Source organism: Gymnodraco acuticeps, unplaced genomic scaffold (genome assembly GCF_902827175.1).
Source record: "Gymnodraco acuticeps unplaced genomic scaffold, fGymAcu1.1, whole genome shotgun sequence".
NCBI lineage: Eukaryota > Metazoa > Chordata > Actinopteri > Perciformes > Bathydraconidae > Gymnodraco > Gymnodraco acuticeps.
This window is the reverse complement of record NW_022989764.1, coordinates 189,292-213,730: the sequence shown is the minus strand read 5'-3', so window position 1 is coordinate 213,730 and position 24,439 is coordinate 189,292. Positions and strand designations below refer to the sequence as shown.

The following is a 24,439-nucleotide window of genomic DNA, read 5'->3' as shown; positions in this document are numbered from 1 at the left end:
CACAAAAACGGGAGAGACGAGAAACTGCGACACCATTGGCAGAAGGAAGAATGGAAAAATGTGAAAATAATACCATAAATAAAATGTTACCTGATGTATGAAGAATTCATTTTCAAAAATGTATTAAAGCCAATCTTAAAATGATTAAACAAACGCCTGTTTGAGACTCCTCAGTGAACACAAAAACATAACTTGGAGAAATAAATAAATACGGATGTTATTTAAAACCACCTCGAATATGTTGTCTTAATGTTGTGAAATGTATTCTCATAAATGATGCGGTAAGCAGGAGGACAGAATTGCGTCTAAACTGAAGCCGTTTTGCATTTCTATAGGTTGTAGATACGAGCATGGTTTTATATACTATCATGTTTAATCATGTTTTATGCCGTGCCTTGATAAGTCACTCGTAAAACACAGGAGGTATGGAAACTAAGAACACCATATAGTTTGTAAATTGTGCAGCTGATATAACACAACACATTAGTTTTAGTTCCTTTAACTGGTGGATATAGAGTTGCAGCGGGGGGTTAAGACGCACAGACTGCAGTGGAGACGCTGCGCACATGCTGATCGTCAGCTGGAACACAAACCACCAAAAATAAAAAATTCAGATCCAGTCATCATGACTCCACTCCGGAGGGATTCCCCGGTAATTTCTTAGTTTCTCATCATGGGGGGTCTCCTATCCCCGGCACCTGTGGATGGTTGTGTATTTTGTCATTAATTTTTTCCGGACCTCTTATTTATTTATTTTGGTGACGATCCGACCTTCATGCTGCAAACTGCATCCGTCAAACAATCTGATTTACTTGTCTCCACCTCCCCAACAAGAACCAACATATCTCTATAGAGGTTTCTCAATACTCTAATTTCCCCTCCTCGACTCCTATCTTCGAGACTTAGTCCCGCCCACAGGAGATGCGAGCGGAGGACTGAGGAGGGTAGCCGAGGAGAGAGGAGGGGAAGCAGCAAGCGGTTAGAGAGATGAGAACTCCTCTCCTCTGAGAGGTCATTTTAAAGAGATGTCCATTAATGATGACAGGAGGCACAGCAGCCCTCTGTCTGATGGACAGATGTGTTCATGACCACTTATATATTTACTTTTAATTAATTGACAGTGCGGTATAATGAGACAGTAACAGGCTACAGATGCGGACATATACACACACATATATTTATATAAATATATACAATTTCAGAATCAAACAAGTATGAGAGCACTCTCATAATAACCTAACACAATCAGAGACTGGATATATCCCCCCCCTCTCTGGTCGTTACAATGAGGAAAATAAATTACGGGCCAAAAGTTGTATTTACAAGTATTACAAGTAAGCATAGGACACCAAACCAAACTTGTCTGTCCGCCGCATCTACACACTGTACCACACACACCTACAGCTCCTAAAGCATAATCAGGCTACAGCCGTTGTGTATTTTATTATGTGAAGCACTAAATGGTCTTAGAAAAATATCGACTCTTTGTTTGTAGTTATCTACTAAACTACAGCATACAAATAAAGAGAGTAGGCCTGTTATACTGAGTGATATATTATACACACTGCTCTGCTTTCTGCACGGACCTCACAGCTGTTCTCTCTGGAAACATCACTTCGCGATGAAAGCAGTTTCTAAAATAATATCCAGGGGATGCATGCAGAGCTGTCATTGGCTGAGATCAGTCCGGCCGTCACGCCTCCACCGTTCCCGGAAATGCATCCGCGGAGGAGACGTGGAGGACCCATCAGTGTCTCCTCGGTTAGAGCTCCTCCAGAGAGCCTCCTTGATGCTCGGTCCTCGATGTGGATTTAGAGAAATTAGATGTCCTTCAACAAGGCGCGCTGAAATTCATTTCCGGGTCACTACCGGAGGACCGAGGAGTCGAGGAGGGGAAATTAGAGTATTGAGAAACCTCTATGGTGTGAAATGTGTTTTTTAGCTGTTCTGTCTGCATTTCCTGCGATCTTCTTCATGCAGTCAGTCTAAATCAGGGGTCTCCAACGTTTTTTAGGATGAGAGCTACTTTCAAAAAATTCAAAAAGTCGTGAGCTACTTTTACTCCACTTTTTTTTGTTTTTTGCAGTGTATATATTTAGCACATTTGAACAGTATTATATACTTACCTTTAACCTTTGTGTGCTGTTTGGGTCTGTGGGACCCATTTTCAGTGTTTACTAAAAAAAGTAGTAAGGGAAGATTTGTTTTTAAATGTTGAAGTGAAATGCATCAATCTGGTGCACTTTGAGCACACAATGAATGTATGGATACAGCTCTCAACACTCAGATGAAAGGGAGCTCTATACTTTCAATAATCCAAACATCTTTAGAATATGATCACAACCAATAACAAATCATTTAAACTTGTTTATTCTTATGTTACCTAGTTAGCATTCTTTCTTTTTATTTATGAATATTTTACTAATCACTCCCCTTTTAATCTGTTTTTTTTTTACTGTCCTATAGCAGTGGTTCCCAAACGGTGTGCCGCGGCACACTGGTGTGCCGTGAGGCAAGTCCGGGTGTGCCGTGGGATTTTGTGACAACCATACGTTATTATTGCAATATACAACTACACAAAAATAATTACTTTTTAATGTACTATATCAGTACTTTGTAGGTTTATATGTACGTAATCTGCGCGACTTGTGCGTCCACATCTCCACGTGCAGTGCTGCATAAACATGGCTGAGTCAGCGATAACTTTCGAGGGGTGGAGGTATGCCCATTATTTTGAGTCCGTCCGAAGAATAGACAGGAATGTGACGGTGAGGTGCAAACTGTGTCCAGGCCAGCAGCTGTTATTCACTGCTGTAAACACCACGTTAAACCTCAACAAGCACCTGCAAAGAACACATGCTAAGGTGAAGCTAACGCACACGCTATTTGTTGTTTGTTTATATCACGCAGTCTGTTCTTCTTCTCTGTCTTCCGGTTGTTGCCTGTTTTGAATGACAAATACACACTACCGCCGCCTGCTGGTAAGGAAAGTTATTGCCACTCAGGCATGCGCAGTTCGTACGTGCTCGGCGAGTGAAGTAACGAGTAAAGTAACGGGTTACTTTATGTAGATAGTAACGAAGTAGTTTAATATATAACTTTTTTTTTAAAGTAATATGTAATATAGAAAAAATTTTTAGTAACGACCCCATCTCTGGAGTTGGCGTTCTCTACTCTGATTTACATGAAGAACAACAGGAGGTCATGGCTCTCTGTTGAACAGGACTTGCGAGTGGCCCTCTCCTCAGTGCCACCAAGGATTACAAAATTCTGCGCGCCCGACAGGCACATGTATCTCACTAATTTGTAAGTCGGCAAAAATATTTACAATATGTTTCAATGCTGATTGCTGAAATGTTACATTTATAATGTGTAGTTCAGGACCATGGACAATGCAGCTTCCTTGCATTGACAGTTCTCTGTGCTGAATTTCTGCTGAGTTTCCTTTGCCCCATTTTTTATGTTGTGACCTGTCTTGTTTAAATGAGTGTGTTGCTGCTTTGATGAAGCCTAATTTGATAAAGTTTCAAATTAATTTCTGAAATATTTCGTTAATAAATATTTCATGAGTAATATAGTTGTCTTTGTCACATTTTATTTGGCATTAGTAAATAATTATGCACATTTACAGATATTTTACATGATATGAGTGATAACACGTGTTATAAGAGCTATTTTGCACAATAGGTGTGCCTTGAGATTTTTACTTTTCCTGAAAAGTTTGGGAACCACTGTCCTATAGTACACATTGGAATGATTTCTTACTTTATTTTTTACAACTATAGATAAAGGTGTGCTCTCTCTAGCTCTCTCGCTCACAGACGCTGTGTGCTTGTAAGGATATACAGTTCTGCCTCCTTCTTTTCCCCTTTTGTTTTTGTCTGTCTGTCTGTGTGTCTGTCTTCTTGGCTGGGCGTGGTTGACCTACTTTCGATTCTCGCCAACTCACCTCCTCAGCTGCTGCAAGTCACTCTGATTTCAACTACTCACCTACACCTGCTTATATACCCGGTTTCTTCATCCAGTGTTCACCAGTTCGTCGTCTCACCACAGTGGTAATACGTCTTGGTATCTTAGCTCTTAGCTAAACCTAAATCTCAGTTTTCCTGTTTTTCCTTACCTTGTGCTCTCTCTGTTCAGAATCCGTCTGCCTACACCTCTGCCTGCCACGTCCAGCCACCTACCCCTCGTCTGTGTTCCTCCGGGCTTCCCCGCACACCAGCTCCAGTCTGCTCGCTCTCGCCAACTGGATCTGGATCCCCGGCTTCGGACCTCCGCTCCACCTCCGGAGAAACTCCCTGGCCCTGGACATTGTGGGTTATCCATTCCCTCTGCTGTTCTGTCTAAACCGGTTTTTGGATATTAAACCCTTTTTGCTTCATAAACTTCAGTCTCCTCTCATAAGTGTTCAGTATTGTGGGTTCACTCCTGTAAGCTCTCGGAGAGCGTAACAGTGCTCCTCTGTGGCAATTACGCCATGCGTGTGTGTGCGTCAAGTGCAATAAATACAAATATGCAAGTTGCAACACACACAGTAAAACTCTGCCCCTCATGTGTTGTATAGGCTGGCATGACTAGGCTGTGTTCAATGGGGCTGATGTGTTGTGTAGATTCTGCCAGAAGGAAAGGTCAAACTCCTTATGAAGTGGTGAAGTGCCGCTCCACATTACTTTTCTTCCCGACTGCAACGCCGTTCCCGCAAATCAAGAACGTGATTGGTCGATATTCATTGTGGGGGGTGGGGGGAGGAGGGGTGTTAGATAGATATAGATTGGAAGTAAGTAGAGAGAGTTCGCTATGATTGAGGTTTCGTTTATGCATAGGTTAGATTCTTTTAATTACATTTCCTTTTTTGTTTTGTGTATTTTTTACATTTTGGATTTGCTTGGCGAGCTATTTTTAGAACATGCCCCATGGGCGACTCACGTTGCCCCTGCGGGCAACTAAGTGCCCGCAGGGGCAACGTGTTGGCTACCCCTGGTCTAAATTAATATTAATACAGGGTGTTTCTTTGACTATTTATAAAATATGGGCGTTACGTGAAGCCCGCAAAAGCTGCGCCACAATTCGAGTTGATTGTATTAGAGTATTCGTTATTCTCGCGTCCCAAGAGAGAAGCTTAGGATAAATGAGACCAATGGAGTCTCTGGAATAAGGTACAAATGGGTACTTTAATTAAAATGGCGTGGTAATGTTACAGGCAGAAGATGCTTCTGAGAAAACAGCTGTGTTCTCGGGGTCTCGAGAGCGAAGGAGAGAGACCCCAAACACGCACGTCAGCTCCTTAAGTATCCTCCAATGGCCCCTCCTCGTGTGTCGGTTGGCGTTGTAGGGGGTGCGCCCGCCTCTGGTCTTCAATGTCCGTTATTGCGCATAACAGAGGATTCAGACATTGTACATTCAATACATAACTAAACACGCCTTTTCTCCTCATATTCTCTTTCATGACTTTTTATTTATTGCATTTTAACGGCTGTAATCAATACTTTAATAATACTGGAAATACTTTGCGGCAGTTATCATTTACGGTAGCCCCGGATGTCGTCATTGGTACTTACGTCTATAAACAAAACTTATTCAAATAAACTGTACCTTCATTTAATATTCAGCAATAATAATATCTCGACGTCTATAGATGTGGTGTTAAAATCAGTAGGTTTTGGTGTGCAACACTCCGTGTACATTTTAGCTTTACATTCACATCTCTAGAAAGCGTAATATTAGCCACATGCTAAATGCTAAACGGAGATGAAGGATTTTCAGAATAAAAGCTTGGCATTAAGATTGTGCGAGAACTGCCGGTTTTTCAGAATAAAACAGCTTTTAAGCTGATGGTATGTTCAAACTAAATGATGCCATAAAACATTGATTTTAATTTCTAACAATTGTGATTTCTAAAAGGGAAACCGGCGTAGGATGTTTTATAAATCTGAATATTTGTGTGCGTATTTACTTCCTTTGTCCTACGTACGCCATCTTCCCGTTTTATAAATGGTGCCCCAGGTGAGGTATGTGGGGGGACCGCAGAACACAGCATGATTCTCATTGTGTTCACACTCCCCAACATGCATGTTTACATTAGCATCGCTAACACTCAGATCTAATCTGTACTGCACAGAGCATGTGTGTGAAGAAGCAGGAAATACAACGGAACTCACCTTGTGGTATAACCGGCAAGACAGAAAGCCTTTGAGCTCCATACTGTTTCAGAAATAATCCTTGATAATCCATGACATGGCGTTTCATCACCGCAGTATCTGCCGGTAGAATCTCCCGCATGAGCTCAGCCCCCTACTTTTTTTTAAATCACTTTTTTTTTTTTTAAGCTTTATACCCCAAATCAGCACTTTTGAAACAGGAAGTGAAATAGAGGGATATGAGGCATGGCTAGAATGGGATCTGTTTGATATTTTGAGCAAAACACTTCATAGACATGTTTTTTATATATTTGTATTAGGGCTGTCAGTCGATTAAAATATTTAATCACGATTAATTGCATGATGTCCATAGTTAATCACACATTTTGTATCTGTTCTAAATGTACCTTAGAGGAATACTTTTCAAGTTTTCAATACTCTCATTAACATATGAGTGGACAAATATGCTTCATGCAAATGTTTGTTTATTATCATTGGAACAATGACAAATGTTCTCCTGAATATTTTCAATACAACAACCTGGAAACTCTCTCTCTCTCTTACACTCTCTCCCAACCATGTGTACTTCTCTGCACTGAGCCAGTTGCTCATACAGACAAGCCTGTTTACAGTTGTCGGCGAAATGCCGCTCCTCTGTCTTCATAACAGTCAAAGCATGAGGCTGAAGTTCCCACCTAGGGTCAAAATAATGCGCTGTGATGTGCAGTCGACACGTTGGATACGATCTGAATTATCTCACACAGTCCCTCGTCCTCCACAATGTTAATTGTCCTGAAAGCTGTAGCCACCGCCACCTATTTAGCTAGCGCTGTTGAAAGCTTGCTGCTCGTAGACGCCGTGCCCAGGCGTCTCCCCGGCAAATTTTCAAACCGCAAGCGAGCGGCAGGAGCGTGGCTGTCAGCATCAGCTGTGTGCTTGGCTTGCTGTTTAAAACACCTTGTTTTGTATCCATATCTCTCGCTAGAATCTCCCACCATCCAACTAACAACAACAACAACATCAACAACAACGTCAAGCCTTTGGGCTCTGAAACTACGGGGCAGGCCGAGGACAAATGCACATACGTTGATCGCAGGAAAAAATTATTAACGCGTTAATTTGACAGCCCTAATTTTTATATATCTGAGACCTATGCTATTGCCTAAAAATAGCATAATAGGTGACCTTTAAACCTCATCTCCAAACTAATAATTCCCGTCACCTCTAAACAGGAGCAAGGACTATTTGGTCCGCCTGGGTAAACAAACAGGAAACCACAGAGGTGTCTGAGAGAGCTAAAGATAGCTCCTTAGCCAAATTGAGACATTTGTCATGACATTGTCAATATTTATGCTGTATTAGACTACAATATGTCACTTGCATGGTTATTGATGTCCCTCAATATTTTTTCCAATGTGAAAAGTGTACTGAGGCTAAAAGAAAGTTGAACATGCTAAATCCCTATTTTCTTCATTCAGAAGTCCAATTGTTTAGTATTAAAACAAGCTTTTAAAGTCAATTAATAGTTAAGAAAAAATGTTGTAATGCTATGCAGCTAACTGGGCATCCATTAGATTCCAGACCACAGTTCAGTGAGAACACAGGTGTAATTAATAACTATTCTATAACACATAGGTGTGAGCAAGCTCTCTGATTGGTCAATAGGCATATTTGATTCCACGATCAAAGAACGGTCAAATAGAACGTGCCTTTTCACAACAAGTCAGTATCCCTCCGCGTCTGAGAAAAACGGTATACCCTTGGCCTGAAAAGCAAACTGCTTGCAGTTACGTACGGACCTCGGCGCAAGCGCCTCGGTCCTGCCGCAGTACTGTCGTACCAATAATGACGTTAAAGAACGGCCTCTCGTGTATGATTGCTTAAATAACCACTGCAATAGGGAAGACAGTTCCCCAGCCCTCGAAAGGGGGGGGGTGTCAGGCTGCAGTGTGTCTAGACAGTATTCATGATCCATCTGTCTGCCACCACCACGGCAACAGCCAGCGGCTACAACGAGATGGCAAACTCCATTATCACGGAAACATGTTCTACATCTCTCGCTCTCCGTCCTGCTCCATCCCTCTCTCTGTCTGTCCGCTCAGAGCACTCTCTCGTTCTCAGGCTCTCTGCACTTTCTTTGGCAGTTATTCCCTCTCTTTTCCTTTCCCCCTGTCCTTCTCTCCCTCATCCATACCTCTCATTCCCTCCCACCTCTCTGGGGAGGTAAGGAACCCGCCAGACAAACACAGACCCAGGGATGAAAGTGCTGTTGTAAAAAGTTTCCCTCTCCTCCTAAAAGTTGTTGAAAGAGAAGCTGCAGCACATCAAAGTGTCTTGGCAGACAGCCATCGCAGCCCATCGCTGTCCTTCACCCCCCCCCCCCTCTCTCCATTGATCGTGACGGGTGGAGGGAACAGTCTCATCCCGCTCCCTGGACAGAGCTGCTCAGCAGGGGGTAGAGCGAGGTGAGGGGTGCTCATAAAACGATTCAAAGAAAAACAGCTCGGAAATTGAAACGTTGGAACATTTCAGGAAGATGTTTTGCGTGGATATCAAAAATGTGTAGAAATATGAATCATACCTATCCTGGAGTATCATTTGATCTTGACTGGGAATACACAGGAGACACATTCACACACCGCACACAATGTTCATCAGTCTGAAACACACTGGCGCTTTTCTCTTGTAGTGATTACAGCAGTGGCGAACCGCCAGGGCCTTCAAGGTATTCAGAGAATACCCTGGAACACTCAGATAAAACAAACAACAAATCGATTTAATTATATAAATAAAATGTATATAAAATGAAAAAATGAGAATCGTATCTGTGTTGTTGATCTGTAATATCACAGTGTTACGTTGATTTGTTTGTCCTTCTCGGACCATGCATTACGCATTTCAGTGGTTTTGTGTTAGAAAAGAAAGCAACCAATCAGATCTTGTTCTGGGTCTCTGGGTAGAATATCCTTCAACCAAGGTATTCTACATCCTTGATCGAATGCCCTGGCCGTTGCACTGAATGAGAGCGTACATTTGGACTGACAGTTTGATCAAACAATCATATATTGATTTGTAGCCAATGGGCGTATTCTTTCAGAGTTTCCCTCGGTTCCAGGGTACTCTAGAAGGCCCGCTAGTTAACTGGCTCGAGACAGAGGATCTAGATGAATGCGACGAAGCAATTCATGCCGTTTTATTGTTTGTAACGTTGAAATGACAAGTGCAACAGGTGAAGATGAAGTTGTTGCGGAATGTTGTGAGTACCCTTTCCAAGACGACAATTCAGTGAAAAGACAGACATTATAATGCCGCGGAGGGGGGTGGGCGGCGGCGGGGGGTGCGTGTGTACTGTCCAGTTGTGATAGACATGGTTCGCCACTGGATTACAGTATGATGTAACATGTCCCTGTTCTCAGAGTTTTAACTGGATATAAATTGGATAATAACATTATTTTAGAAATGTTATGGAAAGAATGAAGATAGTAGTTGCTTTGTGAGAAGTATACGAACAAAAGTGTGTTTTTAAAAAAAAAATATTTATTTCTTCTGCCCATCAGCGTAGCAGGAACCCCTCTAATTCAGTGTAGATAGTCACATTTGATAAAGGGAAGCTGGTGATAAAGGGCCTCGTTCGATTTCATATAATAAGGAAATACTTTTCTATTTAATGTTTTGTTATTCATTTACACACATTGTTTAAATTTAATATTTAAGATCTTATCTGTCTTCTTGTCTTTGACTTCCTTTATGTTCTTTACCCTGTAGAAAGGTTGTGGTTGTTGTGTTGTGTAAAGTCTGATTAAGGTTCAGGATCTTTAATCACTCTGTGCTGAGGGTCGTAGGACCTGTAATCTACCTGCCATAGTCTAATCTACCTGCCATAGTCTAGTGCAGTGATCACCAACTGGCGGCCCGCAGGCCACATCCGGCCCGCCAGACATTCTCATCCGGCCCGCACGACGGGGGTGACTGTGGCGTTGGCGGAGTGGTTACTGCGTTCGCCTCCTACCCATTTTTTTTTTTTAACAACGTCTCGTGAGTAAGGTGCAGTACCGGAGTCCAACAGAGAGGCAGCAGCTGCGGGTCAGTAGACTGCGTACTGCGAAACCTTCCCTGCCTTGAACAAGAATTGATCCTTCGTTGTGAAGAGTCTGGTTAATGCGGTCCGCACCACAGCAGTAGCCCCGCTGCGACAGAGTCCAACAGAGAGGCTGGAGCTGCGGGACAGTAGCCTAGAATCTATGGAATGCCATTTAAGCCAATATTAAATAAATAAATATATACATAAATAATTAAATAAATACATATATATATATAAATATGCCTATGAAATAAATTATAAAATAAATAAATTAGGCAATAAATATGTATACATGTACATTTAAATACATATTTATTTATTTATTTCATGGGGCTTTTATTTCATAATGACACATTTATTTATTTCAAGAGACTTGTATTTCATAATGACACATTTATTTATTTCAAGAGACTTGTATTTCATAATGACACATTTATTTATTTCAAGAGACTCGTATTTCATAATGGCTTATTTCATGTGACTTGTATTTCATGATGAGACATTTCCATTCCTTATCTGCAAATGAACGGGGCGTGGTTAGCTCACAGGTCCAGAGACCCAGACCAAAGCAACAGCACCACACTGACTACTCGAGAAGAGGAAGAAAATGGAGGAGAAGGACTATAAGGCAAACTACTAAATGAAAATAACAACATGGAAGACGTCGGTGGGCTCCAAGACTTAACTGGTTCTTATCTGGGCTTCTCTGGTCTTATCTGGTCCGCCCAATGCTGCTCTTCTGAGAGCAACCGCTCTGACAGCTCTCTCTCTACTGGGAAACAGCTAAAAGTCCTTCTGGAGGTAAGCAACGCTACACAATTACACCCAGTCTGAGAGTAAAATATGTCTCGAAGGTTCGTTTTGCTTTCTTACAACGTTAAGTTAATGTTAACGTAACCTTACGTTTGCTAGGAGGCTATCGTTACGAGCTAGCTTTCTTAGCTAACAACAGTTAGCAGCTAACGTTTTCTGCAGTTTGTGTTGCCCCTGAAAAACGTGATGTAGTTATTTAAGGGTATGTTAAATTAACGTTATTTTACAAGTTGAGAGAGTTAAGTTGTGTTTAAAATCGTCAATGTAATGCACGTTAGAGGTTTTGTGTTGGACAGGAAGTTAGCTCCACCAGGTTAGCATGTTAAGCTGTACTTTTTGTGGCAGCTAGCTTAATACAAAGAGGGGTTTTGTGCTTCATTGCAAACTTTTCTTTGTTAATCTACCTGAAACTGTAGGGACAGTTTGTTTCTACTCAACTATACAGACCATTGTTGAGGAGATGCAAAACATACTGTACATGAGTTGGGTCCAACATATACCTTGAGTAATGTTACTTTGCTGCTAAAAATGAAACATCATTATCAGATGAGGACATCACCAAAGTGTGTGAGTCTGTCAGGGGATTTGATCTGTTCTCTGCATGTCCTAAACACTGCTCTGGTATTACTTATCTTGTAACATGTAAGTCTCCCGCTCTTGTCATCTTTCAGGCTTTGCATTTGAACTCCTATGACTGGTTGCGGACTTGAAGGGAACGCCTTCCTGACATCCAGGAAAAAGGTGAGATTATAATACATTTGAATGCCAAAAGCAAGTTATTGTTTTTAACTTTTGAAATATGATTGTTTTGGGGCATTTCAGTTTTATTGGACAGGCAGTAGAGATCTACTGGAAACAGTGGAGAGGGAGGAGATGATATGCAGCATACGGCCCAGCCGGATGGTTGCTGCTCCGTGTGGAACGTGTCCTATCAGGTAAAGCACTTTGGTACCCAGTTATTTATGGTGTTGAGTTTGAATTTAGCTTTTGGAATGTAATTTCCAACTGTGCATTGTAAAGACTGAAAAAACAGCCTCAGGTTAAAGCTTGACATGATTTGGTCTTTTACTTAAGAAGATGTTTGTCCTCCTGTGTTGTCTTATTTCCTTATCTTTCTTTCAGGTGTAACATCTACCAATGGTTGTACATGACAGAGACCTCCTCCGCCTCTTTGCTGTCTTACTAGTCAATCCTTCAGATCAGGTCCTTTCCTAAATAGTGGTAAGTTTTACAGTTCAGTGTACGTTAATTTAGTAACTTAATGCTTTACCGCTGTTGAATAAATCCTATATTGCTAGTCATTTTATTAAAACTACGATTTGTAAACTTTTTGATTCCAATTACAATAATCTTTTTGTTATAATTGTAAAACATTTCTTAACATCCATCAGCAATCAATACAACAAATCATCCAACACTAAATAGAAGAAATCTGGACCTATTTATTTTTATACAGCAGCATGTTTTGGGACTGCTCATTGATGTCATCAAGAGCCATTGAGTCTACCTTTTGTAGTTTATCATTTATTTGTATTTTAACATTCCTATAATAATTAGTTTTTTTATTGTTTTGTTCTTAATTTTTGTTGTGAGAATCACTTTGCAATTATTGTGTAAGTGCTATATAAATAGTTATACTAATATTATTGTTGTTACTATTATTAATAATGTCTTCTTTGTTTTCTTTATTCATCGCTGCAGAAAGGATCATGCCAGCCCACATCAAACACCTGATCAAGAGCTTGTGAACCTCACTGCTGCAGACACCTGTGTGATATTCCACTCTGACTGGGAACCCTCAATATGACCTGCAGGTACAATATATATATATATATATATATATATATATCTGCTCTGTCCGTCCTAAAGATAGTTCAATAGGGCTACAACAACAACAACAGTCTTTCCGTTTATTCCCTCGGTTCTTTAAGTGTATATTTTCCCATTTAATGCTTAAAAACGTTGAACAGCAGCTGCACATGATGCTCTTTTGACCCCTCTTTTAATTTTGTATTTCAGGCTCAAGCTCGGTGTCATCGTTTTGGCCAGTCTAAGGCGGTGGAGGTGTACCGTCTGATCACTAGAAACTATGAGAGGGAAATGCTGGATAAAGCTAGTCTGAAGCTCGGGCTGGACCGTCCCGTCCTGCAGAGCATGAGTGGCAACAACAACGGGGTGAGAAAAAGAAAATCTGTCATATTTCTAGATGCCAAGTCATTTTTGGGTCAGTCGCTGTTGCAGTACTCAGGGTTCGTACGGGTGCTTGAAATCCTTGAAAATGCTTGAAATTTGATGTGGTGTTTTCAAGGTTGGGAAAGTGCTTGAATTATGGGAATGGTGCTTGAAATTGAGAAAGTGCTTGAAAATGTAAATGCTTTACTTTTACAATAAATGTCTGTCTGACTGTATAGTTCGCTTTTTAGATTAAAAGAAAAATAATTGCTTCGCTTCTACATAAAACAGCTCCGCTGCACCTTCCCGCGCTATGCGCGCGACCTGCAAGTGTTTGTGTTATGTGTGACCTGGGCATTCTGATGAGTGATAGATGACTGTGTGCCAGGAGGTGCAGTTTCAACGAGCGTTGGCTAGCAGAAGACAAATACAAGCCATGGCTAAGACGAGGGTCAAGCCCACGAGTAGCCTCCTGCAAAGTTTGCAACAGCCCACGAGTAGCCTCCTGCAAAGTTTGCAACATAACGATGGGAGAGTCTGCGCTGACGAGCCATGAAAGGTACGCCGTAGTTGAGCATTTTAGATTAGGCGAACGTTGCATGTTACGTTTGTTTAAGCTAACGTTAGCAAGCTGAATAGCGAACTCGATTGAGGGATAATAATAATTGCATGGGACAATCATTTCAGAGGAGCGTACCTATGTTATGTGCGTTACAGTCGCCATCCTGTGGTGTTCAGAGGATGAAGCACTCACGGCATTTTGTGTTATAGTCACGAAATATAATCTATTGATTCGACACAGAGCGATTTTGAAAGCAATGTATTTCTACTGGTAGTATGTTTCGTGCCTAAACCAAATGTGACTTGCTCTATCGAAATCAGTCACATTGACCCGAAGACACATTTTCGTTTGTATTACTGGTCTGGGGGAAGCTCGCGAGTGTGTTTGTGTATTTTTGCGTTTGTGTACCGGGGAAACACTTACAAGAAACACCGGCTGTTGCTTGCTGTGACGTTACATTAGTCCGTTCTCTGCTTGTAATTATGCCGAAGCTTCAAAGTTGTATTTATCATCTACATTTGCCGAAACAAGTTTAATATTCTGAAAGCCAATACTTTGTTTATTTGAAAACATGAAAACAAACTGTCTTTTATATAAAATTGAAGTATTATACAAGTAAAACTACATTTTGTTTTAATCCCATGTAATTGTAGAATGAACACAGTCTTCCTTTGAAGATGTAGAAGTCAGGTGTCTTGAGTAGTCAAAATTACCTACAAATCATTGTACACATTTGTACATATTATTTTCCACTTGTTACCATTGTGAGTCTATTTTTATGCAGCTCTGCGTGATTTTGTGGCTACAATTCAGGCTAATACACTACTAGAGGTGGAATAAGTACTCCGATATTGTACTTGAGTAAAAGTAAAAGTACAAGTACTCAGATCTTGTAGTGAAATTATAAGTACTCAGATCTTGTGCTTGAGTAAAAGTTGAAGTACTCAGGTCTTGTACTTGAGTAAAAGTTGAAGTACTCAGATCTTGTACTTGAGTAAAAGTAGAAGTACTCAGATCTTGTACTTAGCAAAAGTAGAAGTACCAGAGTGTAGGAATACTCTGTTACAGTAAAAGTCCTGCATTCAAAATGTTCCTCAAGTGAAAGTAGAAAAGTATTCTCATCAAAATATAGTGAAAGTAGCGACAGTTAAAGTAGTCATTGTGCAGATTGGTCCATTTCAGAATAATATATATGATATGTTTTTATAATGATTGATCATGAAAGTGTTCTCAAAGCTGGTAAAGGTGCAGCTAGTTTGAATGACTTTGTATACTGCAGGGTAGCTGGTGGATTTACTCCAGGTGGAACTAAAGTCTGATTTAACACTTGATTAGATTTCACATAATTCCTCCACATCTGTGAAGTAACTAAAGGGATTAAATACATATAGTGGAGGAAAAGTACACCATGTACCTCTGACTTATGTTCACTTCCAACCTAAAAGTACCTCAAAAATAGTAATCAATAATGTATTGAAAAGTTATTTGGCTGATTGTTTTATATTGGCTCAGACAGGTTATATGGGACATACAGATGGGTCACTCATTTTGAAATATTAAACTTAGTTTTGTTTTCTTTAATTTTTCATCCTCGTGTAGAATGCTATCACGAAACACACATTTGGTTGTTTATCGCATAAAGAACGTCTGATTTAATGTGAGGTAGGGAAATAATCATTTGTGTATGTGTATATAAATATGTAATTTACAACAGCTGTAAGATGCTTGAAAAGCTGGAAAATGCACCTTGAAAATGCTTGAAAAGTTCTTGAATTTGACTTTGGAAAAGGTGTAAGAACCCTGTATATTTATTTAGATGTAGGTTTTTTTTGTAATATTGTATTAAGTGTAATTTATTAAATAAAAATACTGTTATGAACACTATACAATGTCTTTATTTTGATAGTTACCAGAATACATTGAATATTTAATACTAACATAAGCTGGTGATAGATAAATGCTGGTCTGCTGGTATGCCAGCACACAAATATTTATAAAGACAGGGTATGGCTGGGGTAGGCTACACCCATACCAAGAAATGGCTTAGCCCCACCATGAAAAATGATGTTAAAGTAAGCAAAATAAAGTCCGCCAACTCGCGCGGAGTAAATTGCACAGACAGCAGTTAGTAAGACTGATTTCAGCAGCCACTTGTCTGGAAATACGGAAGACCAGAAACGGTTTTGAAAACTTTTGTCACGTAGTGATCGTCTTCCCAATAGAACATCTTTGATAATGTCTTCTGGCCAATCAGAATCAAGATAACGGCGTGGTGTTGTTGCAGGAAGTCCCGACGGAGAATACTTTAGCTGTAGTACAGGTAACACATAACTGGTACGCAGGTTATGTGCGTAATCTGAAATGCGTACCGTCACTTGTGTCACAAAGCACATTTGCGTACCGACGTACTTGTGAAGCTTTTCCAGAAGGCGGTTAGATCACCGGACGACAGAGTCGGTCTCCGTGTGCACAGACAGAGCTGCTGTTAACGTCGGTCTGTACAACGGAATTGTGCCAAAATTACGCCAACCGGCTGCAGAGGGAGACTCCTCCCTTCACTGGAGAACTGCGCTAAAACAGCTGATCACAACGTTCACACTCTTAGGCCGCAAGGTGAACCTCGAAAAGTCCTTTAGAAAAGAAATCCCGCTCCACAGAAGTGGAACTACATAATCTTTAGTTCATAAAAAAGAACGAGTCATGCTTATCCACCAAAGAAAAGTTTGTCGCTAAAATTCCTGTCAATTCTTCTAGGCACGTAATTATTGGCTGAACTAGTCCCTTCAAAGCGTAATAATATCTTGGTCAAAAGTAGTGCCACGGTTCGTCACGTGATCGTGCTACACCAATTGGGTAGCTGCATATTGTCAACAGAAGTGAAAGATGGCCGCCTACATGGTTACGCTAAACCAGACCAAATGGATTCTAAACAGTGCTGTATGCCTGTTTTATGTCATGTTTTGTCATATGTCTTAATACATCACTAAGTCCGAGGTATTTGCGTTATATACGCGGTATTTGTGAGAGGTTTTACTATCTGGGAACAGAGTTGACCATCGAATCAACATTGGCTAGCAGCGTTTATCAGCCAACTCCAGCTACAACAACATTCCTGGACTACCATGTTCGCATCGCTAGGTTCATTGGCTGAGCTCGTGGATTATTCCATTAGACTGAGGACTTTTTGTCTGTCTGTCTGTTGTTATTGTTACCCTGTACACGTTAAATGCACTCTTACAATAAACATGACTTGATTTCATACATAGCTGCGTCCAAGAAGGTTAACTTGTTACGTTAAGTAATTTAGATCAATAAAATGCAGTACTTACACCAATGACCATTGATTCATTTATTTACTCATTCATCATATAATAATTTGATGAATTGCATTATTATTATTATTATTATTATTATTATTATAGATTATTATTATAGATATATATAGATTATTATTATATATATATATAGATTATTATTATAGATATATATAGATTATTATTATAGATATATATAGATTATTATTATATATATATATATATATATATTATTATTATAGATATATAATATATATATATATATATATATATTATATTATTATTATTGTAATATGATAATATTGTATTTGTAACTTCAAAATCAATGCCACCGTTGTAAGCTTGTCCTGTACGTATTCCATCTTGTATTGGTAAAATAATCAACCTTTTCGTGCTTCACAGACGTAATATGCATGTAACAATGTTTGTGTGTTGATAATTTTGACTTTTTGAGACTTTCTGGTGCGCTACTCGATGAAACCATGGCGGTCGCCATTTTTTCCAAATCTGTTTGTTGATACCGGTATATGCAGCTACCCAATTGGTGTAGCACGATCACGTGACGGACCGTGGCACTACTTTTGACCAAGATATTATTACGCTTTGAAGGGACTAGTTCAGCCAATAATTACGTGCCTCGAAGAATTGACAGGAATTTTAGCGACAAACTTTTTTTTGGTGGATAAGCATGACTCGTTCTTTTTTATGAACTAAAGATTGTGTAGTTCCACTTCTGTGGAGCGGGATGAAACGATAACAGGGTTCACCTTATGGCCTATTTGTGGTCACGAAGTACTCCACTCCACTAGCGCCCCCCCCCCCCGTCGACTTTCCTGAAGTTTCTAAGTAAGATAGAAATCAATACGTAATGAATTAAGACCCCACGGTTTGATGATTGATAGGTGCTCTCTTTCATTTTGACACACATAAATTGTTTACAATAAACATGTTAAATGGATATATCCGCCTTCTTTCATTTATCTTTCCATTCCCACAACAATATACATAAAGAAATGACATATTTTGGACATGGTTCGAATGGTGATTAATCATGATTAATTAATTTTTAAGCTGTGATTAATCTGATTTAAAAATGTTAATCGTTTGACAGCCCTAATTTATTTATTTTTGGATTAGATCATAGATACGTCCATGAGTTAAGAGATGGAATTATATGATGATTCACACTCATGTACAGTAGGTGGCGGTATGCACCTTAAAGTTGTTTGCAATCCGCCAAAAAACCGAGAGAAGAAGAAGTCAACTGGTTTGCCAACGGACAATTTACACCGAAGAAGAAGAAGCGAACATTTCTGGCGGGTGAAATTTAGAGTATCAGATTACATGCGATGTCTGACTCTGAGAATTTAGTAGTTTGCCTTATAGTCCTTCTCCTCCATTTTCTTCCTCTTCTCGAGTAGTCAGTGTGGTGCTGTTGCTTTGGTCTGGGTCTCTGGACCTGTGAGCTAACCACGCCCCGTTCATTTCCATATAAGGAATGGAAATGTCTCATCATGAAATACAAGTCACATGAAATAAGCCATTATGAAATACGAGTCTCTTGAAATAAAGAAACGCGTCATTATGAAATACAAGTCATCTGAAATAAATAAATATGTCATTATGAAATACGAGTCTCTTTAAATAAATAAATGTGTCATTATGAAATACAAGTCTCTTGAAATAAATAAATGTGTCATTATGAAATAAAAGTCCCATGAAATAAATAAATGTGTATTTAAATGTACATGTATACATATTTATTGCTTAATTTATTTATTTTATAATTTATTTCATAGGCATATTTATATATATATGTATTTATTTAATTATTTATGTATATATTTATTTATTTAATATTGGCTTAAATGGCATTCCATAAGAAGCAGGGTTGGGTTGTAACGGAATACATGTAACGGCGTTACGTAATCAGAATACAAAAATCAAGTAGGCTAACTGTATTCAGCTGGCGTTACATTTGAAAAACGAGTAATCTGATTACAGTTACTTTCGTAAACCTGAAGTGAATACATTTTGGAATACTTATTGGAATTATTGGAGGAAACGTTTCCTCACAAAATGTAATATTCATTACCGGCAGAACTGTGTGCACACTGCACAGCGCTGCAGCATGTCTGTGAGAGAGAGAGAGATGCAGCGTGTCTGTGAGGCCCCGCCCCCGCACGCAGATGAGAGAAAGATCTCTTTTAAACTATATTGAAAGTTAGAAACTGAGATGGTTCGATAAAATGTGCAAGATAACGTTTATGTAGCATTTCTTTATTGTCGAGATGATGACATTTATAACTGGATCAAATCTAAGTGAATGGCCTGCTGCTGCTGAATGCATGGGGCAAGTGACTGGAAAAAGTTTTTAAAGTTATTACATCGTTTCAGATAATACATAATAATGATAATTCATTCTATTTAGGGGCGCCTTTCAAAGCACCTAAGGACACCTAACATATTCCAAGGAAAGGTTTTAAGACTAGAAAGAATGCAGTCTGGGTGATGTTTTTTATGTGGGGTGCAGATGAGAGGGAGCTGTCCAGAATGACACCAAGATGTTGTGTTTGAGTTCTTGATAAGCCATTAAAATATGGAGCTATTTCAGGGTCATAAGTTTTGATCATTCAAAAAAATACAATTTATTTGAAAGTCCAAGTTTTCATCCTGAACTTTGAAAAATACAATGTTGTATTCAAAACAAAAAAAAGTATTTTAAATCATTTTTCAGGTTGAATATTATTTTGATTCAGTTCAGCAATTTTTTGGAATAAAATATTCATATTTCACTTTTATACATATTTTGATATTTGAATATTTGTTTTTTTCAGTTTCACATTTTTTTTTTTCGCTTTCAGATTTTTTTTGTTCGCTTTCAGACTTTTGACCCTGATATTGCTTCGGGGGGCGGGGCTTACCAAAGAGTAGTTTGGTACCTCTGTCATGATGCCTTCATGGATGTTAGGTAGCGCAAGAAATACAACTACACACTTTCTATACACGATACTCCCATGATTGGTGGTAAACAAAACTGATACCAGCCTCAAAGTTCCGTTAAGCGAGCTGTTGAGCATCGTAGTTGGCAAAAATTGCGGTATAAGAGCAATAAACTGTGCTAGAATGTGAAATTACGTATCCGCAATGAAGCGTTGTCCTTCCCCACTTCCACGTAGCTCCTTGAACGCAGCATAGTATTGGCTTGGCTTTTGTGATGGCGTCAGGTCCACCTGCTGGCTCCATGGCTGGCACCAGCGCACAGGTAAGAAATATTAACTTTTTTCCATTCATGGTCTTAGATGTTATCCAAGAGCATGATTATAATATTATAGCGACATACATAAAAGGAAGGCAGGCCTTTTCAGGTGGGGAATGAATGTGGCAACGCGGGAAACTAACCATGGCATTGAGGCTACTCGTGCTATTAGCTATAGTAAGTGCAAGAGAATTTCTCTTATGTTGATAGAGTCCAGCTCACGTGTTTCTCAATCTGTCTTTGCCAGAGTGGCGACCGTAATTCATCTGTGGCTGCAGCAGCACACACTTTAATAACCGTGCTCACACAGCACCTCTCTTTAAATGATTGGTAATAACTTACATTATGTTTTGATTTGATCACCTATTTATAGAGTTTGTTTACAAAGCATAATTGTTGCAGTCATTTTCTTTGCACATGTCCTTAACGATAGTTTTCATGCTGTTTATTATTTGAACATGAACTAATCCAGTGCAATATGGTAAATTGATGTTTGTCAATTCTAGGAGCAACTGAAAAGGGACTTTCTTCAGAGACTACTGACTAGAATTTCCCAGATCACGCAAAGACTGCCCTTAGATGTTGACTATTTGCAGTTTGTAGTGGACCAGGAGATGGCTCTTTTTAGGTCGCTATCAGGCCAGGTTGATATGCCACAGGATGTTATCAATGCTTTGACTGAGCTGTCAAGGCTTGTCAATATTGAAGACATCTCTAATCAGACCCCTCATCAAGTGCCAGTAATGCAAGGAGAAATGGGACGACCAAAATATGTTGTCTGTCCTCAGCAACTACAAGGCTTAATAGAAGACTTGTCCCTACCAGTGTCGGCCATAGCAAAACTTCTGGGTGTATCTGAGAAGACAGTCAAAAGGCGCATGCATGAAAATGGCCTCTCCATAAAACAGTCCTACAGTACCCTAACTGATGATGAACTAGACAATTTGGTTCGGTCAGTTAAGGCCAGGACACCACATGTAGGATATCGAATGATGAAAGGAATCCTGAAGGCCATGGGTCACCGTGTGCAATGGAAGAGAGTGTCTTCATCAATGCATCGTGTTGATTCTGTGGGTGTACTCACAAGAATGGCAAGGATGGGGTGTGTTGCAAGAAGGACATATTCTGTTCAGGGTCCTCTGCACTTGGTACACATCGACACAAATCATAAACTCATCAGGTACGCCACACATTTGATGTTTACATGCTATTTACAATAAAGGATAATAGAGTACAAATTAAAAAAGTTATGTTTTAAAATGCCCCGTCACAGTTGTTTGCATAATAGATAACAGACACTAAAAGTGATTTTGTGTTGTTTTTCAAAGATATGGTCTTGTTATTTTTGGAGGGATTGATGGCTTCTCACGGAAGGTAATTTTGTTTTCACAAATAACGATTATTTATAAGTCAGATAATGACAGTTATTGGTTAATAACTAAACCTGATGCATGATTTACAGTTCCTTTCAAAATATCTATATTTTAAGTTTGTATCCATCTTAAACCTTGTAGCAAGAATGTCTGGTTTTGGTTTTTAAACACATTTAGAGATCTGCTTTTATTTATTCTGCTTAATAATTTTCTCTGCTGCAGATCATGTACCTGGGTGCTGCCACTAATAATAAAGCATCGACTTCACTTGACTTCTTCTTGGAGGGTGTGCAAAAGTATGGCTTTCCATTAAGGTAAGGCCAACATTAGGTGTGGCTCCCTGTTGTACTCTTTAGTAATTTGGGCCTTATCTGTCATTAAAAGATGCATAATGGTTTGTATAACACTTACAGTGATCAATGTTTTGATCACTGAAATGACCCGAGAATTATTCACGACCGAGTCAGGAAGTAACTACGACTCTCGAAATAAATCTGACTGAAACCAACCTCAATCTGTCCAAAGCCCTATTGATGATAAAATATATCGTATAGAATACTTGATGACTAAGTCACCTTCTGTCTCTCCAAACAAACCATGTTTAGGATTATTTCCATTATACCATTACATATTCATTTTTGACCTGTCTTTAAAAAACGATAATAAAAATAACTTGCCTATTTTCTTCTACATTAAGAAATCTTAAAAATGCCATGTCATAACTTTTTGTAATGTTTTATTTCATGTGTGTGATTAATCTTTTTAAGAGTAAGAGCCGACCAAGGAGTGGAAAATGTTGGCATAGCGCGATGCATGTTCACTATAAGGGGCTGTGGAAGGGGAAGCTTCATGTCAGGGAAAAGTGTGCACAATCAAAGGTACATTCTTTGAAGTAATGTCAAACAATGACAAACACAAAGCCATAATTTGTGAATATACTGTGCTTTGTCCAATTTGATGATTTTTATTTTAACAGAATCGAACGTTTGTGGCGAGATGTTTGGATGGCTGTTTCAAACGTGCACTACGAGGTTCTTCACAGCCTCGAGGATGAGGGTGTTCTAGATCCGTCTGATAGCATCCACATGTTCTGTGACCAGCATGTATTTGTTCCGCGTCTTCAGAGGGATCTCAATGTCTTCAGGATGGGTTGGGATAATCACCCTCTAAGGACAGAGCGAAATTTGTCCCCACACCAACTGTGGACAATGGGACTCCTCCATAATCCTATTGATGTTCCAGACCTTGCAGAGGTACTCATTACTCATAATTTTGGCCAGTGTTCTCAAACTATTTCAACTAAAATATATTAGACCAAAGTATTATGCTTAAAACAGCTTAACAAAATTAAAGGAACTCCATTAAACTTATATTATGAAAGAAATTGGCATTGCCACTGTATGTTCGCTGTTCATTACATTAGTATTGAACCTTTGGGCTAGGAAAAAATTATATTTGTCATGTTTCAATGGAATTTACAATCACTAGCATCAAATAAATGAAAGATAGATATTTTTCTATAAAATTGCATAAAACTTGCTTACTAATGTAAAATGCAAAGCATGGGACTGCACTTGAAATGCATTTTGTAAGACCTCAAAATCACCTCTTTTGATAGGTGTACAGTTGAAAAGGCAAAAAAGTGTTTTGTTTTTATTCTTTACATTCTCTAGTGTTTAAAGTTATTCTTGGTCCCATAAAATCCATGACTGATATTTAATTTTTATCAAGGAAATGGAGGATGCAGATCTTGATTTCAACACTGCCAGTGAGCCAGATGAGACCAGTCCTGGAGTGATTCTCCCACCTGTTGAAAGTCCCCTCAGTGAGCAGGATATGGCAGGACTTTTGGCCAATATTGATGTTACAAGACCATCTAGGTCCTACGGCCGAGACATTTATTTAGCTGTATTGAACCATGTATTAAATCATGCATCCTAAATGCAAACATGTTTCAAGGGTTTAACCATTTAGACATTGTAACGGCCCCAGAGCCTGTGTGCAGGTGTGTTACAGGTCTTACGGTGGGGTGGAGCTGAAGAGGCCAATCAGCGCGATCGCGAACACCTGGCCGGAGCCGAGGTGCTATTAAGCCCAGCTGCCCGGAGTCACATGGCGGCCCTGACTCTCTCCAAGCCGGCCGCAGGAGGAGTAATACGGCGATCCTCTCCCCTCGTCCATCCACCTTGTACTTTATACTGAACAACCGCAATAAATGTGCCGTGGTTTATGGAAACTCGTGTACGTCTTGTCATCTTTCCGTTGTGGCCTACGAGCCGGTCATAACAACATCAACACCTTTAAACCCTTAACATTTTATTATATTCCATATCACAGTTCTGGGTAGCAACATGTTACAACATTATATCAATTTCTTTGTTTTTCTTTAAGAAATGTTTAACCGAGTGGTGCAGTGATGACGTATTTGTGTAGTTCGACCCGGAAGTAAGCTGCAAGGGTTCCCTCGACAAAAAGCAATGGGATATCCTACAGTATGGAGAAATCCCACTGCTTTTTTGTTGAAGGAACCCTTGCAGCTTACTTCCGGGTCAGCCTACAAAAACACGTCATCACTGCACCACTCTATTGCTGCCATTACATTTTTTTTTAAGATTACTTGACTGGAAGTAGTCAATGCTAAACCTTTAACACTTAAACAGTAAGGTTAACTTGGAACAGAGGTCATTAATGGTTACCTTATTACACATTGCTAAATTCTTGGCCTAAT

General features: G+C 39.5%; 1 protein-coding gene across 7 annotated transcripts; it reads left to right on the top strand.

Moving 5' to 3' along the window:
• Positions 1 to 10,742: 10,742 nt before the first annotated feature.
• LOC117545947 lies at positions 10,743 to 24,154 on the top strand. 7 transcript variants are annotated; one of them, XM_034215988.1, is made up of 13 exons: positions 10,743 to 11,019; positions 11,703 to 11,772; positions 11,854 to 11,966; positions 12,154 to 12,252; positions 12,733 to 12,845; positions 13,051 to 13,206; positions 20,259 to 20,344; positions 20,845 to 21,518; positions 21,667 to 21,712; positions 21,934 to 22,025; positions 22,479 to 22,589; positions 22,688 to 22,964; positions 23,443 to 24,154. In XM_034215988.1, exons 7-13 carry the CDS (start codon positions 20,297 to 20,299, stop codon positions 23,650 to 23,652), a joined length of 1,458 nt encoding a protein of 485 aa, XP_034071879.1. In that variant the 5' UTR covers positions 10,743 to 11,019; positions 11,703 to 11,772; positions 11,854 to 11,966; positions 12,154 to 12,252; positions 12,733 to 12,845; positions 13,051 to 13,206; positions 20,259 to 20,296; the 3' UTR covers positions 23,653 to 24,154. The 7 variants fall into 7 exon arrangements, with proteins under 7 accessions (XP_034071879.1, XP_034071913.1, XP_034071889.1 ...); XM_034216015.1 differs by lacking the exon at positions 10,743 to 11,019 and adding an exon at positions 11,025 to 11,072; XM_034216022.1 differs by lacking the exon at positions 12,154 to 12,252.
• Positions 24,155 to 24,439: the final 285 nt, after the last annotated feature.

Excerpts from the sequence above, each read along its gene's own strand:
- LOC117545947 (XM_034216022.1), top strand. The coding sequence starts at position 20,297 with ATGGCGTCAGGTCCACCTGCTGGCTCCATGGCTGGCACCAGCGCACAG. Across the intron at positions 22,590-22,687 it reads AAAAGTGTGCACAATCAAAG|AATCGAACGTTTGTGGCGAG; the intron begins GTACATTCTTTG and ends TTATTTTAACAG. Across the intron at positions 22,965-23,442 it reads ATGTTCCAGACCTTGCAGAG|GAAATGGAGGATGCAGATCT; the intron begins GTACTCATTACT and ends ATTTTTATCAAG.